A 16,818-nucleotide genomic window follows, 5' to 3' on the forward strand; every position below is an offset into this window, starting at 1 on the left:
GGATTTTATTTAGTGGCATTTAAGTAATCAAGGCTGAATTTATATGCCACTCTTTCCTGGTTTTTATTTGTAAGAAAAATAAAAGGCTGATAGGTATGTGTCATCTTCGTTCCTATTCACAGTTCTCCACCAATTAATCCAAATAGAAAGGACTGATGTTTTTATCTGTGACAGCTACACATAAAGCTGTGCCTTCGTATGGCCGTGTGGCCTCCATCCCTGCTAAATGCTTTCTGAAGAGAACAAAATACTGCAGCATGGCATGTGAAGACAAGCATGTTTGTGATTATGTTGCATCATCCAGTCACAACGCCATTTTTTTAGCAACACTTGTAAACATTTCAGAAACAAATACAATAGTGCTTAAATAGTGTTCTTTATTTATGCCTTCTTTATCTCTGTTTTTTTTCTTCTTCTTCTTCTGTGTCATTTTTTTTTTTTTTTTTGTGGGCTGTGGAAAAATCTGTTTGGCACCCAAAATTAATACGGGCAATATTTTTCAATTACTTGCATGTACCGTTACAGCACTTTCCACACTTTTAGTTATTAGGGCCACATGACATGTTGTGGCGAAACGGACTCCGTGAGGACTTCAGTGACGTCACTAATGCCATTTCACGTCCGACGCGGTACAAACGGGGAGACGGCGTTTGACTCTCGCTCGGTCAAATGATTGGACGAGGAAAATTTGCGTAATCGTTTAACGAAAGCGGAAGTCTTCGCCTCTGTAGGCATGGGACAATGAATCCTGCAGTCTGCTGTCTTTCTTTCGCGTTTAGGTTTATAGAGTAGCTCTGAAAACACAGGTAAGTCTATAATGAAAGGGTTTATAGTGCCTCGTATAAAACGCTTCGTAAAGGCCTGCTGTATGCTGCAGCTGTGCCGCTCGACAAAGTATTAGCAGCTAGCTACTTAGAGCTAGCCGCACAGGCTGTCACGTTAGCAAACAGAGCAGAGCGTAAATCACTTCCTGTTTTCGTTATCGGATTTTATTAGGAGCCCCTCAGCAATATTATTGTTTATAAAATATGAAGTTCTCTGTGCATTTACGAGTTTTCTTTCAAAATGTTGTGGATTTGCATACTAAGCTAATGGCAAGAATCGAAAAATAGAACTGTTCAATATTCTTCAGTTGTTGTGTAGTTTCAGGTCATTTTAACATCGCATTTTATCATCTATAATCACCCGCAGGTTTTTTTTTTTTTTCCCCTGCTAGAATCACGGAGAAGGAAAAACATGGAGGTTCCCTGTTATCTGCCCAAATTGCTGTTTGAGCTCAATGAGCAGCGAAAGCGAGACTTCTTCTGCGACTGCAGTATCCTGGTAGAGGGGCGTGTATTCAAAGCCCACCGTAACGTGCTATTTGCTGGAAGCGGCTATTTCCGGGCTCTGTTGGTTCACTACCTGCAGGTGAGGATTACACAGCTTCTGTCTGTTTTCTATTAGTGCCAAGAAAATGCATATGCTAAAATGTCATCTTCACATTTCCTGGAATATTTGAAGGAAGATTAGAAATTAATCAATGTTTCAGTTATTATTTATCAAGGCAGCTGTAAGCAGGTCAGTTTTTGGTTTAAAAGAAGTCAGTGTTTAAGCATTTTTGCAATTTTCTAAAAAACAAAAAATGTTTCCACATGAGAGCAGCATAAAAGAGCAGCTGTTTCTTCATGTTTGATTCTGGTTCTGGGGATGCAGAGTAGATTTGAACCAAAAGACCTTTGTGATCTGGAAGCGGTTATTTCCGTATTGTTATAACAACAATAACAGATCAAGTCTTTGTAAGGACTTTACAACTGGGATGATTTGCTCCATTTTCCTGTTTTTAGTGAGAATGCGAGCAGCATCTATCCGACTGACGTTTCACACAGACTTTTAAAGACACTGTTGCAGTTATCAATGGGACAAAAGATGACTCATGAATTATTTTCTCTAGCTCTTGCTGGAACATTACTCCTTTGATCCTGGAAATGTTCTTCAGGTGATGGAAGGCCGACTTTGTAGCTGTCTCTAGGTGTATCTGAAAGTTGTGGCCTGAGTCTATAACAACACCCAGATTTCAGACTTGATTGTTAGTGTTTAGCTGTTTTAACTGAAGTTGACCCTTTGGGTCCAAAGATAACTTCAGTTTTGTTTCCATTCAGCTGGAGAGATTTATGGCTCATCCACGCATTGATTTGTTCTAAGCATCAGTTCAGTGCTTGGATGGGTTCGGAGACACTTGGTGACATAATAATGTAGAGCAGAGTAACAGTATCTGTGTAGTTATGGGAAATAATCTTATTACTTGTTATAATCTGAGCTAGCACGAGCATGTCGCTATTAAAGAGGCCCCAAGGGGCCCCAAAATTTAACCTTGGGATACCCCACCTGTGACTTCTGTCCGCTCTGACAAGAAGTTACTTATTGACACAAAGTTGTTTCTGTTCCTGTCCTGGTTTGAGTCTTGCTTAAAGACTGAAACCAGAAGTGTACCAGAGAGTCCTATCCAGCTCTCCAGTTGCTTAATCAGAATATTATTGTCAGTGTCAACAGTGTTGAATGTTGCACTAAGATCCAAAAGTACAGGCACCGTGGTTCTTCCACAGTCCGTATGTCTTTGAACACTTTGACAGGGGTAGTCTCAGTACTGTGGTGAGCTCTGAAACTGGACTGAAAGCTAGTAAACAAAACATAAAATTTTCTGTAGAAATACTTCTATATCACTTTAAAATCAAAATGAAATCTGCTTAAAAAATGAATAATATGCCTAAATATAATTTGGGCATATTCAGTTAATTGTGGATTAATTTATCTACGCGTTAAGTGCATGTTATAAATCGATTAAATGTAATTGGTAAGTTGGTATATAACAGTACACTGAAGGTTCAAGCTGTTACACAAAATCATTAACTTTAACTGATGTTTTAGAACAGTTCAAAGCCATGTTCTATTATAGTGTCTGCAGATTTCTAGTTTTAAACTTGGGAATGACTTTTCAGGACAGCGGACAGCGCTACAGCACAGCATCGCTGGACATCGTAACAGCCGACGCCTTCTCTGTCATCCTCGACTTCCTCTATTCTGGCCGCTTGGCCCTTAACAGCAACAACGTGATTGAGGTGATGTCAGCGGCTAGCTATCTGCAAATGACAGAACTCGTGAACTTCTGTAAAGAGTACATCCACTCATCGTTGGAGATTTGCAACAAGGATAAGGAGAGGAACACGAAGAAAGAGAACCAGAAGGACAATGAAGCAACTGGACCCGCGGACAGTGGAACTCCTTCTGCAACTGTTGCTGGGGGCACAGGTATTACAGGGACAAGTTCAGAGGCTGCACAAGTAGATGGGGGATCGGGTTTAGGTCCTGAGGAAGGGACTTCAACAAGTACCCCCTTGTCTACCGCAGTTGCCACCCCAGTGGGCTCCAGTAGAAACATTGACAGCGCTTATTCCTCTAGGGAGGGGTTTCCACCTGAGAGGGAAGACCAAAAGGGTCACATGGATCAGACCAATCTCTCTTCCTCCTCATCTTCTGCTTTGACCCCAGAGTTAGTGAACCCTAAAATAGAGTATGACCCTGATGAGGAACTCGTAGAATCCCCCGATACCAAAGACCTTGCACCATATCCTGGGTCCTCTCTGCATGGCACACATCATAGCAGGTTACTTCTTCAAAGTCCCTCAGCCTCCAATGAGCGGTCCCCTTTAGGATACAGCCCTTCATTTAACACCCGACAGCTGATGGAGATTCTGTCCAGAGGTGAAGGCCCCCGAGGCCCCAGTCCTGTAGGGGACCGAGTGAGTCAGCGCTTCAACCAAGGACTCGGCAGCAGCACAGGAAGTAGCAGAATGGATGAAAGTTTGGGCTTTGTTGGGTCATCTATCATGGAGATCCAGTCTGATTGGCTCGGAGAGGACACAGGTAATTACCTCAGCCAGTTTTAACTGTCAATGAATGAGCTAGAATAACCTAAGACCAAGTTAAATACAGTAAATCCAAAAGCAGAAGATTTGTATGTATTCAGTTGTTGTCTTTCTCCCCCTACAGGCGATGGCTTGGTAGTTCCAGTAAAACTCCACAAGTGCCCTTTCTGTCCATACACTGCCAAGCAGAAAGGAATCATGAAGCGACACATCCGCTGCCACACCGGAGAGAGGCCCTTCCCCTGTCCCATGTGTGGCAAGCGGTTCACACGACAGGAGCATCTCCGGACCCACGCACTTAGTGTAAGAGTGAAGTGTGACCATCATGTTTTTTCATGTATCCCATTTTGTTAGTACGACTTGTCCTACAACGATCTTCAGTAATCATTTTTATGAGCCCAGCGATACCCATTGACTCCACCATGCGTGGAGTATGTATGTATGTTTGAGTGTTCCTGTTCCTTACAAACTCTAAACCAAGTCAAAACAATACCCACTGTGTGTCTGTCCATAGGTTCACAGGCACTACTGGCCAGTATCATGCAAGAGCTGCAGGCGAACGTTCACCGGGTCAAACGTCTCCCCGGGATTGAGGCGCTTCGGCATCTGCGACAGCTGCAACTGCGTGACCACCACTCATGAAGATTCTGCGCCCGCTGACCCGTCCAGCCAGCCAGAGCCCATGGTGCGTGCGGATGGGACCACAGACTGGTCAAGCTTTATGGACGATGTGGACGAGGTGGAGGTTGGCAGAGTGGAGGACTTAGTGGAGAAACAGATGCTGGAAAGACAGCTTGCTGAATGCTCTGATGTCGGTCATACACTGTGAATTTTACCGTCAACTAGTAATAAAATAGGGCCTCGTTGCACTTACTATTACTGCAAGGTTATTTATTTATTCACTCATTTGTGTCCTGAATTTCCGGTCCAAAGCTGCCTGTCATTGTGTGTCAGTGATTAGTTAGTAGCAGGAAACCTGTCCGCCATTTGTGAAATCGTGTAGATGTAACTTTAAATTTCGTTTACAGTGCCAACAAAAAGTATTCACAGCCGTTCACTTTTTCAGAACCTTCTGGAACTTGAGTAATTAAACATGATTTTAAATGGAGATCGAGCGTGCGCCTGTGTCTTCAAGGTGCTGCAGTAGAACGGTTGTATCAAAACAGAAACCAAGCAAAGAAGTCAAATGACTTGTCTGTCGACCTCAGAGATCGGATTGTGTCAAATCACAAATCTGTGAGCATCACTAGCTTCAAAAAGGAGATAAGGTTGTTATTCAATAAAATATTAAGCCTTGATGTAAATATTTATGAAACAACGGATTAACAAGATTATGGCAATATTGACAATAGGGGTAAAAAACAGTTCTGAAAAGCAGTTTCTGCCTTGTCATTATGGAGATTTGTTTGGAGCCTGTTAGGAAATGAACATTTCACAAATCTTGTTTAAAATACAGCATATGAATTCTTTTTGTTTGCATTGTACTTGGATGTAAAGAAATTTAAATTTCTCCGAGTTGCTGTACGGGGAAATGAAGATTTTGTACTCATCCAGCAGGATCGGGATTAAGGCGTCAATCATGAATTCAAATAAATAATTGTCTCCAACACCTGGTGCCTCCGTTTATGTGTAGATGAAATGCGACTTATAAATGACTATTTAACTTAAATTTTTTTACAGAAATGGCAGCCATGTGTGTAAAGAAGTGACCAAATAACTTTGGTCACCAAAGTACACAGACTTCCATGTGTACTGTACTATAAAAATGGTGACAGTGATCAATAAACATTTCTCCATCTGTACTTTGTTTGTCGACTTTGTATTCTTAGTTTAAGTTTACAAGGCTCGTGAAAGCAGAGGTACTCATAGATGTGCTGCCATCTTGTGGCTAAAAACTCGCATTTTCAAAGTAAACACAGGCGTCTTAAGCATGGAGACATTCGGATTAAAATCGAAAAAGTGCTTTAAAAGCAGAAATATTGCAGTAGACCAATAACGAGTGGTTTGATTATTTTATCTGAGAACAATGAAAAACAAAATAAGCCGATAAATTAAAAACAGAAACATAAATGCAATTTAAAGTTACATTGTTTGCCTTACAGATGCCTTTTGTTTTTCCAAATCTTCTTATTCGAGTCAAAGATTATATCTAGATATATGTTAAGTCCTTTACTAAGAGGTCAAATTAACTTTTACACCTTGCAGTTCTGCAAAACGAGTCAATCATGTGATGCTCCACGTGAGTCCAGTCATGTGACGAGGAAACGACTCAAACAGCAACAAGAGGCTCACCAGGTAGATTTAAGGACTTTAAATTAGTGCCCTGTAATCTTATTTTAGGCCAACTTGTAGCAGCTATGGCTGCCGTTTTCCTGCTCCTCCTCCTCGCCTTCGCGTCTCCCGCAGCGGCTCGTTACACCGCGAACTGGACGAGTCTGGACGCCAGACCTCTGCCTTCATGGTACGACGAAGCCAAGGTGGGCATTTTTGTCCACTGGGGGGTATTTTCAGTGCCAGGCTTCGAGAGCGAGTGGTTCTGGTGGCACTGGCAGGGTCAGCAGCCGCCTGACCCGAAGTGTGTGAGCTACATGTCCGAGAACTACCCACCCGGCTTCAGCTACCCGGATTTCGCCCCTCAGTTCCACGCGCAGTTTTTCAACCCGGAGGAGTGGGCGGACATCTTCAAAGCCTCTGGTGCAAAGTAAGGTGTTTATATGTTTTGGGGGTTTTTTGCCAACCGCCAATAAATTTCAACAACAAGAAGAAGGTGTTTATATTCCACTTCCGGGTAGCACCACATCAGAAGCAGGGTGTGTGTCGCACTTTCTGTTCCATGCAAAACTACCCGTACATTTTTATCACGTCACAATGTCAAAACCTTAATGGATTTTATTAGGATTTTTGCAACTCTTTCCAGATATGTTGTCCTGACTTCCAAACATCATGAAGGATTCACTAACTGGGGGTCTCCATACTCCTGGAACTGGAATTCTGTGGATAATGGTCCTAAAAGAGACTTGGTGGAAGACCTGGGAGATGCAGTTCGCAACCGGTGGGTGAACTCAAAGAGGTTTAATGGAGGAAAATATCTGCTAATTGTAGATTCTGGTAAATGAGTTCAATAGGAATATGAAACGCAGCACAAAACCACCTGGACCACTTCAGCTATAACTGAGAACACGTCTCATACGTGAAGGTAAAAAGCAAGAGCTTCAAAGATTTGTTTTCATCACTTAGGTCGCTGCACTATGGCCTCTACAACTCCTTGTATGAATGGTTCAACCCCCTCTACTTGGAGGACAAGAAGAATGGATTCAAAACCCAACAGTTTGTGATGCGGAAACTACTTCCTGAACTCTATAACATTGTTGTAAAGTTAGTAGTTTTTAAGTTTTAGTAACCGATCAAACCGCTTGTTTTCAGTTTCTCTGTTATTGTTGCACAAACTACAAGCCATACCTTAGTTAAAGTTAGCTCGTTCTCAGTTGTTGCACAACATGATAGTGTTATATTTGCCTTGCAGGTACAGACCTGAAGTGATCTGGTCTGATGGCGACTGGGAAGCACCAGACACCTACTGGAACTCCACCCAGTTTCTGGCGTGGCTCTACAACGACAGCCCTGTCAAAGTCAGTCCTTTTTATGATGGGGAAACACAAAAACTGTCTGCACTTTGTTTTAAAGTGTTGCACAAAACTAAAATAACAGCTTCAGTCCATTTACCCTATCGTCCTTGATTTTAGGATACTGTTGTGACCAATGATCGATGGGGGCAAGGCACTGCCTGCAAACACGGTGGCTTTTATAACTGCCAGGACAAATACACTCCAGGCCAGCTGCCCAAACACAAGTGGGAGAAATGTACATCTGTGGACACTTTATCCTGGGGTTACCGTCGAAACATGAAGCTCAAAGAACTGATGGACTTACCTGCTATTATTGACGTAAAGATGCAAGATGACGTTCAGATTGCTGAAGATGCAGCCGCCTAATCTTCGGGACTGACTGCTTCTCATTTTCTTCACAGGATTTGGTCAGCACAGTGGCTCTTGGAGGTAATTATCTTCTCAATGTAGGTCCCACAGCCGACGGGACTGTTCCCAGTGTGTTTGAGGAGAGGCTGAGGGGTGTTGGCGCCTGGCTGGAAACCAACGGAGAGGCCATCTACGCCACCAAACCCTGGAGAGTCCAAATGGAAAACGGCACCGTGCCAGTGTGGTAAGAAAGCTGGGAAGTTGAATATTTAGGATCCGAGTGTTAATTTTTTTTGTTTTCTCCTTCCATGCTTCCAGAAACTCAGCATGAGTTTTGGCTTAGTGGAAGAAAACCCCAAAAAACTAAATGATCCCGATGGTTGCTACTTTTCACGTTCTTTTAGGTATACCTCAAAAGGTGCCACGGTCTACGCCATAATAACGGCCAAACCCCCAACAACTACACTGAAGCTGTTGATCCCCCAAACATCAGCAACTACTAAGGTAAATGGGATTATTAAGATTATGTGTTGCCGTTTGGAACAAGTACATGACCAAACCCATGACCAATAATCTAAAAGTGACTAGGAACAAATAGGAATCCGTTTCTTTTTTAGGTGACTCTACTGGGTCGTCCATCCTCCCTACCTTGGGCACCGGTCTACCCTAATGCAGGTCTCACCGTCCTTTTGCCTGAGCTACCTTTCACTCCTGGTCAAGCCTGGACACTCAAACTGGATCATGTCCAGTGAAATTTGAAGTTATAAAATATTTACCATGTAAAGCAATGTGTTAAATTCAATTCATGTTTTAATTTTCCACTTCGAAGGGATAATAGGACAATGCTTAAGGGATTTTTTTTAACATCTTTGATCATTTCTTTGCTGATCTGAAAACTTGTTTGTTGTTAATATGACAGGGTCTTTTTTTTTCTTCTTTTTTTTAATGTTTTTGGTAAGTTTTTATTACCAAAAATGAAAAGTGGCATTCCTGTTCAACCTGTGAAGATTTCTCAGCTGATTTGTTTCCAATTTTGTGGAAAATAAACACTCTTTATGCCTTTTCACAGCAATCCAGGAAAGATTAATCTGATTTGAACTACAGTTTGGGAGATTAGCATAACCGCACAAAGCTTACAGCAAAAAAGTGCATAGAAATGGTTTAAAGCCAACAAGGTGAAGATTCTAGAGTGTTCCAAACCTCTACTCTAATCCAGTTGAGAATTTGGGATTGGATGTAAAAAGATGCTCAAACTTAATCCCCAAGGATTCCCAGAGAGCTTAAACTGTTCTGTTGCAACTGCTGTGTCCAGATGAGCCAGTGTGTTTGAGACCATTAAGTGCATCTACTAAGTACTGATCTGAATGGGATTATTTATCCCTTTACTATTCTTATGTGAAAGTAACTGAAATTCAATTATATTTTGATTATCAGGGTTTTGGTTTTTTTTGCAATTTCCTGCCCAAAAACCTGAATTATACTCACAATTTTATAAAAGCAGTTAAAAGGTTAAATGTCCTACAACACCTTTCACAGTCATTGTAAGAGTTAAAGGTTGAACATGTTGCATTATTTTGTTTCTCGGGTGACCCCATCAATAAATAGCCTTAGACATGTACTGTAGATCAAACTTCTCCATTTTACTGTTTATCATCATCTAACTTCTTGTGTTGTTGAAATTCCTTGACTTTAAACAGTTTCATCCTGCTGCACACAATCTCAAAACTTATCAGCAACACGTTTTATTTAAAAGGAAATTTAATAGACGTACTACTTAAAGTTCTGCATGCTGCAGAAATGGTGGCCATACTTTTCAACTCATGACTAAAAATATACCTTTCCAAACCTGGAAACAATCATTTGGGTGGAATGGCACAGTGGTATCTTCTCAACTCCAGGTGACAAACTAACTCACAAACATATTCACACTCACACACCCATACAAATCCAAAAGGTTGGAGGTCATGCAAGCACAGGTTCACATTTTACTAATGTGTCCTCTCCACTTTGGCCCCAGATGAAACTTTGAGTTAATAAACTCAATTTTTGGAACTGAATCAAGGTTGGATATACAAGCCAATGGAGGGGCCAGCTAGAATCCAGAAAATTAAAAAACTTATTAAGCTCATATTGAGAAGATACCGTCAATCAAAACAACATTGCTCTTACCCCGAAAGAATAATGTTTTTACTGCTTCATTTCACATTTTCTTCAGAACATTCAGTCGAAGAGTAAACGCACCAAAAAAGACAAAGGAGACGCAGCGACGCTCGTTTAACTCGCTAAAATAGCTTTATAATAATAGTAATAATAATATTGATAGTAATAATATTAGCCATTAGAAAATGTTCAGACAACGTTGAAAGTGTTACATTCTGTGTTGGGAGTAAACCACGTCACAGTGTGCCATCTCTCCGGGTTCAGCGCCATCAAACGTGCTTCGGTTTGGACACATTTAGACCCATAAAAACATGAGAGCAAGAAATAAACTTGTATGTACAAGACGGGGGGGAGGAGAAAAACCCCCAAAACAAACTAAGCATGGTTTACACTGCCTCCATCGGCCTTCAGACGACACTTCCTGGTGTGTTCTTGTGCACCACACGTGGGCGACCACTTGGTGGCGCAACAAACATTTACACTCTGTCGTGACTCTATTGCTCTGCTGGAGTCAGCCGTTTCCATAGAAGAAGAAGAACAAACAAAAATTAAGGTTTTGTATGTACAATATGCTGTCTTGGCACAGAGTTGATGATGTCTATAAAACGAGTGAATCCATGCTGAAGCTTGCTCTAAATCATAGTGGTCACCGATAACACAAGAAAGACAAGGAGGGACTCGAGAACCAAGGCCTGTTGTTGCCTTTGCTACATTATAGAGTTGAATAACGAGTGGAGTGTCTCCATCAGTTTGACGCCCCCATTTGATTTCCTCCTCTTGCTGGCGCTGAGAGTTCAAAGTGGAGTAAGAGCACACAGAGAAAGAGGTTCTATTGTTGGGACGGTCCACTCCCAAAGCTCACTTCCTTCGGCAATTCCTCACCTCTCAGGTGGAGTGTGCATCATTGAGCCCAGAGGGGGGTGGGGGGGGGGAGTGTCTTCCCAGAGTTAATCAACTTTCTCTTTTTCTGCTCCATCCCCTTTAATAGCAGCGATTTATTGAACTGAACATAGAATAAACTATATATTTATATATTTCTGTTGCTATACACGTTACTTGCCCTTGATCAGCCTACAGAACAGTTTTTACTCAAAGCTATATTCAACAACACTGTATTAATAATGATCATAATGGCACTAATTAAAACTTTTAATGACAGTAATCATATTAATTATATTCTAATAACAATAAATGCAATTTTAAGATAAGCAATGTCCATTGATAACAGGTATTTACACTTTGTAAACATGGCAAAGTTAGGGTATCGATATATATGTATATATATTGTTGATAATTACACAGTAATTGCTCAGTTGTCTCTTACCCTCATGGTTAGCTGTGTGTGTCCTGTTAATCTACATTACAACGTTGATACATATGCACACATACAAACAGAATTACACCTCAGTGCTAAAGGCACATTGGAGTTTCAGTTGAACATCTGCTTGAGTCCGACCTGTTCTGGAGCAACAAAGAAGGAGGGGGGCGGAGAAAACCATAGGTAAGAAACCACCAAGCACATTTTATTAAAGTAGTTTGGCCAAAATATGAATTAAAGCATTAAGTTTCTTATTAAATCAGAGTGATCCTAATTATGCTCAGTGATTTTGAGCAATAGCAACTGAAGGCGTTTACGGTCTGTAATTAACTCCCTGCCTATGGTGTGGTCTGCCAATAACATGCCGAATACAAAGTTCTGCTTGCACACGCGGGAGTCACTGAAGATGATACTTATGTGCAATTATTAATAATTTTCTTATGTAGATAAGCACCTTCAGGATCCCCACATGTAATTTGAATATTAAACAAGTTTCCAGCCATGACTATACACACGGGCGCCAGCAAAAATCAATGAATGAATGAATGAAATTGTAGAAGATATGGAAATTTGACACTTGAATTGATTCTTAACTAATTATCAGTGATATTTTCTGCTGGTTGTTCATTAAGTTATCCCTCAAGGCTACAGTTGCTAGCATTAGTCACTAGTGGTAGCAAAGTGCTTTCAAGCTTTGTAAAAAGTAGATCTGATTAGGACCTCACAGTAGAATTGACCATGTTACAGTTGCAAGTCAGTAAAGCTTTTCAAGTTTGCTGTGCAACTACTGCCCAAGCTACATTTAAATAACGGCCCACTTAGATAGTAAATGGGCTACAAAAGCTGCCATATACAACCATTAGCTGGCTACATAATTGTCACAAGTTAATTGCTGGTTATAGGTTAGATACAGGATAGCTCTGGTTAAAAGTAGAATCTGTACAGGTCCTGGATGTATCTAATTTCAACCAATATTTTTAGCCACAAATTTTCTAAATCAAGCTTTACCTTTTGCAAGCCTTCTAGCTTTTTGATTGTTGTTTTTTCCAAGCTAATTTTATATAAACATTTGATAGCAAATACATTATGCTTCATAAAGATTTCAGGAACATTCTCTCAAAGGGAAGTCCAAACGACAGATTTGTTCATCAACGTAGCAAAGAAGCAGACTGTTACTATTATATTTTTTTAACACTTGGCAGCCATATTGAATATTAAATTTATCTGGGTGAAGAGTATCACTACTTTCCAGCTAACAAATCTGACTTCACTGGGTGTTCCAGTTGAGGTTTTTTTTTAATATAAATTTGGAATATTTCCACTTTGGAGTACAAGCAGAACTTTTTAAGCACTATGTGTTTCACTGAAAGCAATGCTACCACTAGCTTTACCAACTTCTATCACAACATGTCCTGTTGCTGACAGTTGGTTAAAAGCAGTAATTGAAGACTAAGCAGACTATTAGTTCATAAAACTATCTCTACAACACAACAATTTGGTTTCGTTTTGACAAAAAAGTTCCTTTAACTTAGCATGAACATGGTTAGCTAGCGCCCAGGGCTAGCTAGCCCCCGCACCACAGACATAAGCTAGCTTCAAACTCCAGAGCAGCTCTGCCTCACAGTAATGTCAACTAAAACTCAAATCTGCTGCTACCACAGGCCTCCAGCTTGGCTTTGTTCCAGAAGCACAGTATGCAGCACACACACACACAAATCGGCTACAATTAAGCTGCTGCCTCTGCCACCACACTGACTCACGCTGTTTCCTAGTCTTGGGGAAATAAATGGCTAACAGTGAATCTGGGCTCAAGCAGCGAGAGATTTTTTTCCCTCCTTCTCCCCGTCTCTATCAGAGAATATCAGCAACACTCCTGCGAGGATTAACGTAGCCTCGTATTATTAGGGTCTTACGGTGGGTTTAGGAAATCCCCTGAGGACAGAGGGACACTTGCTAAAAACTGAGGTACTCAGATTTTATCTGGCCATGTGGGAAGAAAGGCTTAAGATAGTTTGATTGCTGTGTTTTGTCAGTGCTGAGATAATGTTACAACACAACCAGGAACTGTGGTTTGTACGATGCTGATGTGATAGATACATTATATAGAACAAAAAATAAATAAATACAATGGAAATCACAACCACAAAAACTGTGTTTGCTATGGACCCATTTCAAGGCAAGGTGTGGCTGGTTGACACCTCAACTTGTAGAACTCAGAGAGAAGAAAGTCAGCACACATGAAATAGTAGTTGTGGTTGCTACTGCGGATAAAAATCCAACAAAAGAATCTTTAAATCCTAGTGTCCCCCAAGGGCAACTTGTGTGATCCAGAGACTTTGCCACCCCCCCTCGCATGTAGGACTGAGGATAGTGAGGGTGGGGTCAAGAGTCCGTCACAGTGGCGTAACAGTAGTAGAGCAGTTCTTTGTGCTTCGTTTGACGAGGGCCTGCGACAGGCACCGCTCGGATGTCATCAAGTTTTAGCGGCATTGGACGCAGAGTGGGACGCAAAAAAAAAAAGAGAAGGCGGCTCCGCAACTCGCGTTGCTGCGCCTCGTTGTTTTCAATGCCGGGGCACCTCGTTTGTACAAGGAGGTTGTTAAGATTCACCTGCTGAAGTCCAAAAAGCAAAACACTGGTTGGTATTTCCAAGGATATCTGTATCATTGTCTCTAAAAGGACAGAATTGTACAAACGTGTGATTCGTCGGAATAACTGCATTGTAAAACCCTAGCAATTAAGTTTTTCACCCCCTCCCCCAATCACACAGAGGAAAAAGATTTAAAGGCTACAAAATACGCGTTTCTTCTCCAAAACGAGACTCTGCTAAATTGTTCAGAGGAGGCCATCAGAAAGCATGCAGTGTTCCACATTGACAAAGTGTGCCAGTCTCGCGGGTGTGTATTGCAACATGAGGGAGATTCAGGAAGTCAAAAAAAAAAAAAAAATCTCCAACAATACTCTGCAAATTTCATACATTTCTATATACATCTCCCTCTCTCTGTCTTTCTCTCTCTCTATATATATATATATATATTTATGTATATATTCAAAGTGTAAACTGTGTTCAAAGGAAACCTCCACACATAGCTGGTTAGGCACATGTAGTTGGTTCTAAACAGGAGATACAGGGAGGAAAAGGGGAACAGCAGTACAAGTTGTGAGAACCACACACAGATATTTAAGTAGGTCTAAGGAAGGATCGTCCTTGGCAACCGCCATTCTTGCCAGAGATACCCTGTGAACCTGACTCACAAAGAGAATAAGAGCCGTTTGAAAGTCTTCTTCACATGGACTCAGTCTGGATATGCCACACAGCTATGATCTATTGTAACAATACTGCAGTGCTTCACATTTGATATATGATCTTTGTACATGTACTGTACTCGATAATCTCTACTAATCTAGAAATGTAGGTTATATTATAAAATATACATTTTCCAATAAAATATCCCATATTTCCAACATTTTCCAACCAAAATAAAAGGAAAGAATGAAAACTTCATGCTTACAAATTCGGACATTTTGTCATCTCTCTATTCCATACATTTCGACTCTTTCGTATTAACTGGGATTCACACAGACTTTCATATTTAGTTATTCAAGTGCATTCACATATGAGCCAACAGTCGTAGAAAACACCAACACAAGAAGGATGCGTTTTTGATAAGAATCCTTCAAAAAAAGTTAACTTTGTAAAATAATTTAGACCTGTTTCAGGAGGTAAATTAATAAAAAGGAAAAAAAAAACATACAGAGCCCTGCAAAACCATTCACGCTTCTCTAACTTTTCCACATTTTGTCATGTTACAACCACAAACCTCAGTGAATTTCTGTACTTTGGGCTTTTATGCAACAGCTTTCACATTTATTAAGTTTTCACATAATAAATGAAAAAAGCAGAACATTAATCCGAGACGCAGCCCAGACGCTCATGGCAGCTTTAGGGGATGCAGACCAGCAACTGAGTTGGGAGAAATTGACACCAAAAATAGAAGATTCAACTTTTATAGAAGCATTTGGAATAAAAACAAGAAGTCCCGTTTGCTGCTCGACACAATTCAAACAGCAAATGTTCAATTCAGACCAGATGATAACAAAATCGAACATTTTCCCTACAAACAAAACACCCTGTGATGGAAAACACTTCACTCTAGGATGATGCCGAAAGATGCTAGATTGATGTCCATCACATAAACATGAACTGAAGTTTATGGTTGTAACTTGAAAAGAAGGTGAAGAAGTTCACCAGATATGAATGTGTGCAAGGCACCGTAGCTCCACACGTATCACATATTTCACATTCCCAGCATAGTTATAAAATACCACTTTTTTTTTTTTTGGAGATAATCCCAATCTGATTCGACTTGGCGATTCTTTGGAAGAATATTTTAAGGTCAGTTAGGCCTCATTTTATCTGCCAGCAAAACGAAACCATTCCTCGTTTCGTCAACGCCGTCAGGGAAACAAAATAAAGTTTGGTGATAAGATCCTGCCGAAAATTCAAGCTGCTTCTCTTCTTTTACTTAAAAACCCATATTTAGTTACGAATAAACACGATAGTAAAGTCTGTCCAAGCAAGAAAGAAGGGGGTTTGGAGGGGAAGATAGCAGTTCTGACCACTTCAATGGCTGTTTCATTAAGAGGTTGGATGGGGTGCTCACTTGTTCCTGAATAAGATATATCGAGACTGTAAAGACCACTGCTGTTGAAGCGGGGTTCTCTTTTGACCACTTGGTGGTGCTCTACTCTCACAGTGTAAAAAACAGAAGGGGGAGCATCTTCAAGTAAGTCCAGAAAAGCCACTGAAATAATTCCATGTAAAAACTCTCCCAAACCCTCCTCTTCTGAGTACTTGAGACTTCAGAGACTACACAAGGAGTTTGATTTTTTTTCTTTTCTTCACGTTTTTTTTTGTCTGTGATGCTACACTGAAGAAGCTCCTTTTGGCAAACACAACTACCGGAGAGCCTCGCCGCCCGATGCTGACGGACAGGTGGTTCGAAAGCATCAACAGAGTGAGACGTAAAATTGGACTATATTCTGTGACTTGGTGCTTGTGTGGACAGATGGAAAGAGGGACTAAGGATTCTGTGTTTGATATTTCCTCAGGGATTCTCTCGGAAAAAACTGAGGATGCTCAAGAAATCAATAGATCTCGCCTCGGCTGAGCTGTTATCAGCGAAAGCCCGTAAGTGGGAGTCGGTTTCGCTCCGAACAGCGTTGGGGGATGGGGGGGAGGAGGAGGAGAGAATTTCCTCAGAGGTCTTCTGCCTGTTAAGCCCTTTTTTGTGCCAAGTGAACACACACAGGCATGCTACTGCATGAACCTCTGCTGCCTAGTTTTACAAAAGATTTCTGACTTGGTTTCAGCCAGAGTGATTATATATATATATACATATATATATATATATATATATATATATATATATATATATATATATATATAAAGAAATTCCGA

General features: G+C 40.9%; 2 protein-coding genes across 2 annotated transcripts; both read left to right on the plus strand.

The window, feature by feature from the left end:
* Nucleotides 1-658: 658 nt before the first annotated feature.
* Nucleotides 659-5,514, plus strand: zbtb8b (zinc finger and BTB domain containing 8B). Its single transcript, XM_005813021.2, has 5 exons — nt 659-806; nt 1,217-1,410; nt 2,979-3,903; nt 4,030-4,208; nt 4,420-5,514. The coding sequence occupies exons 2-5, from the start codon at nt 1,237-1,239 to the stop codon at nt 4,732-4,734; spliced, it is 1,593 nt and encodes a 530-aa protein (XP_005813078.1). The 5' UTR covers nt 659-806; nt 1,217-1,236; the 3' UTR covers nt 4,735-5,514.
* A 624-nt stretch (nt 5,515-6,138) lies between these two features.
* Nucleotides 6,139-8,951, plus strand: fuca1 (alpha-L-fucosidase 1). Its single transcript, XM_005813022.3, has 8 exons — nt 6,139-6,606; nt 6,823-6,957; nt 7,143-7,280; nt 7,429-7,534; nt 7,649-7,849; nt 7,933-8,123; nt 8,284-8,383; nt 8,497-8,951. Exons 1-8 carry the CDS (start codon nt 6,263-6,265, stop codon nt 8,629-8,631), a joined length of 1,350 nt encoding a protein of 449 aa, XP_005813079.1. The 5' UTR covers nt 6,139-6,262; the 3' UTR covers nt 8,632-8,951.
* The last annotated feature ends 7,867 nt before the right edge of the window (nt 8,952-16,818 follow it).

This window comes from Xiphophorus maculatus, chromosome 13 (assembly GCF_002775205.1).
Source record: "Xiphophorus maculatus strain JP 163 A chromosome 13, X_maculatus-5.0-male, whole genome shotgun sequence".
Lineage (NCBI taxonomy): Eukaryota > Metazoa > Chordata > Actinopteri > Cyprinodontiformes > Poeciliidae > Xiphophorus > Xiphophorus maculatus.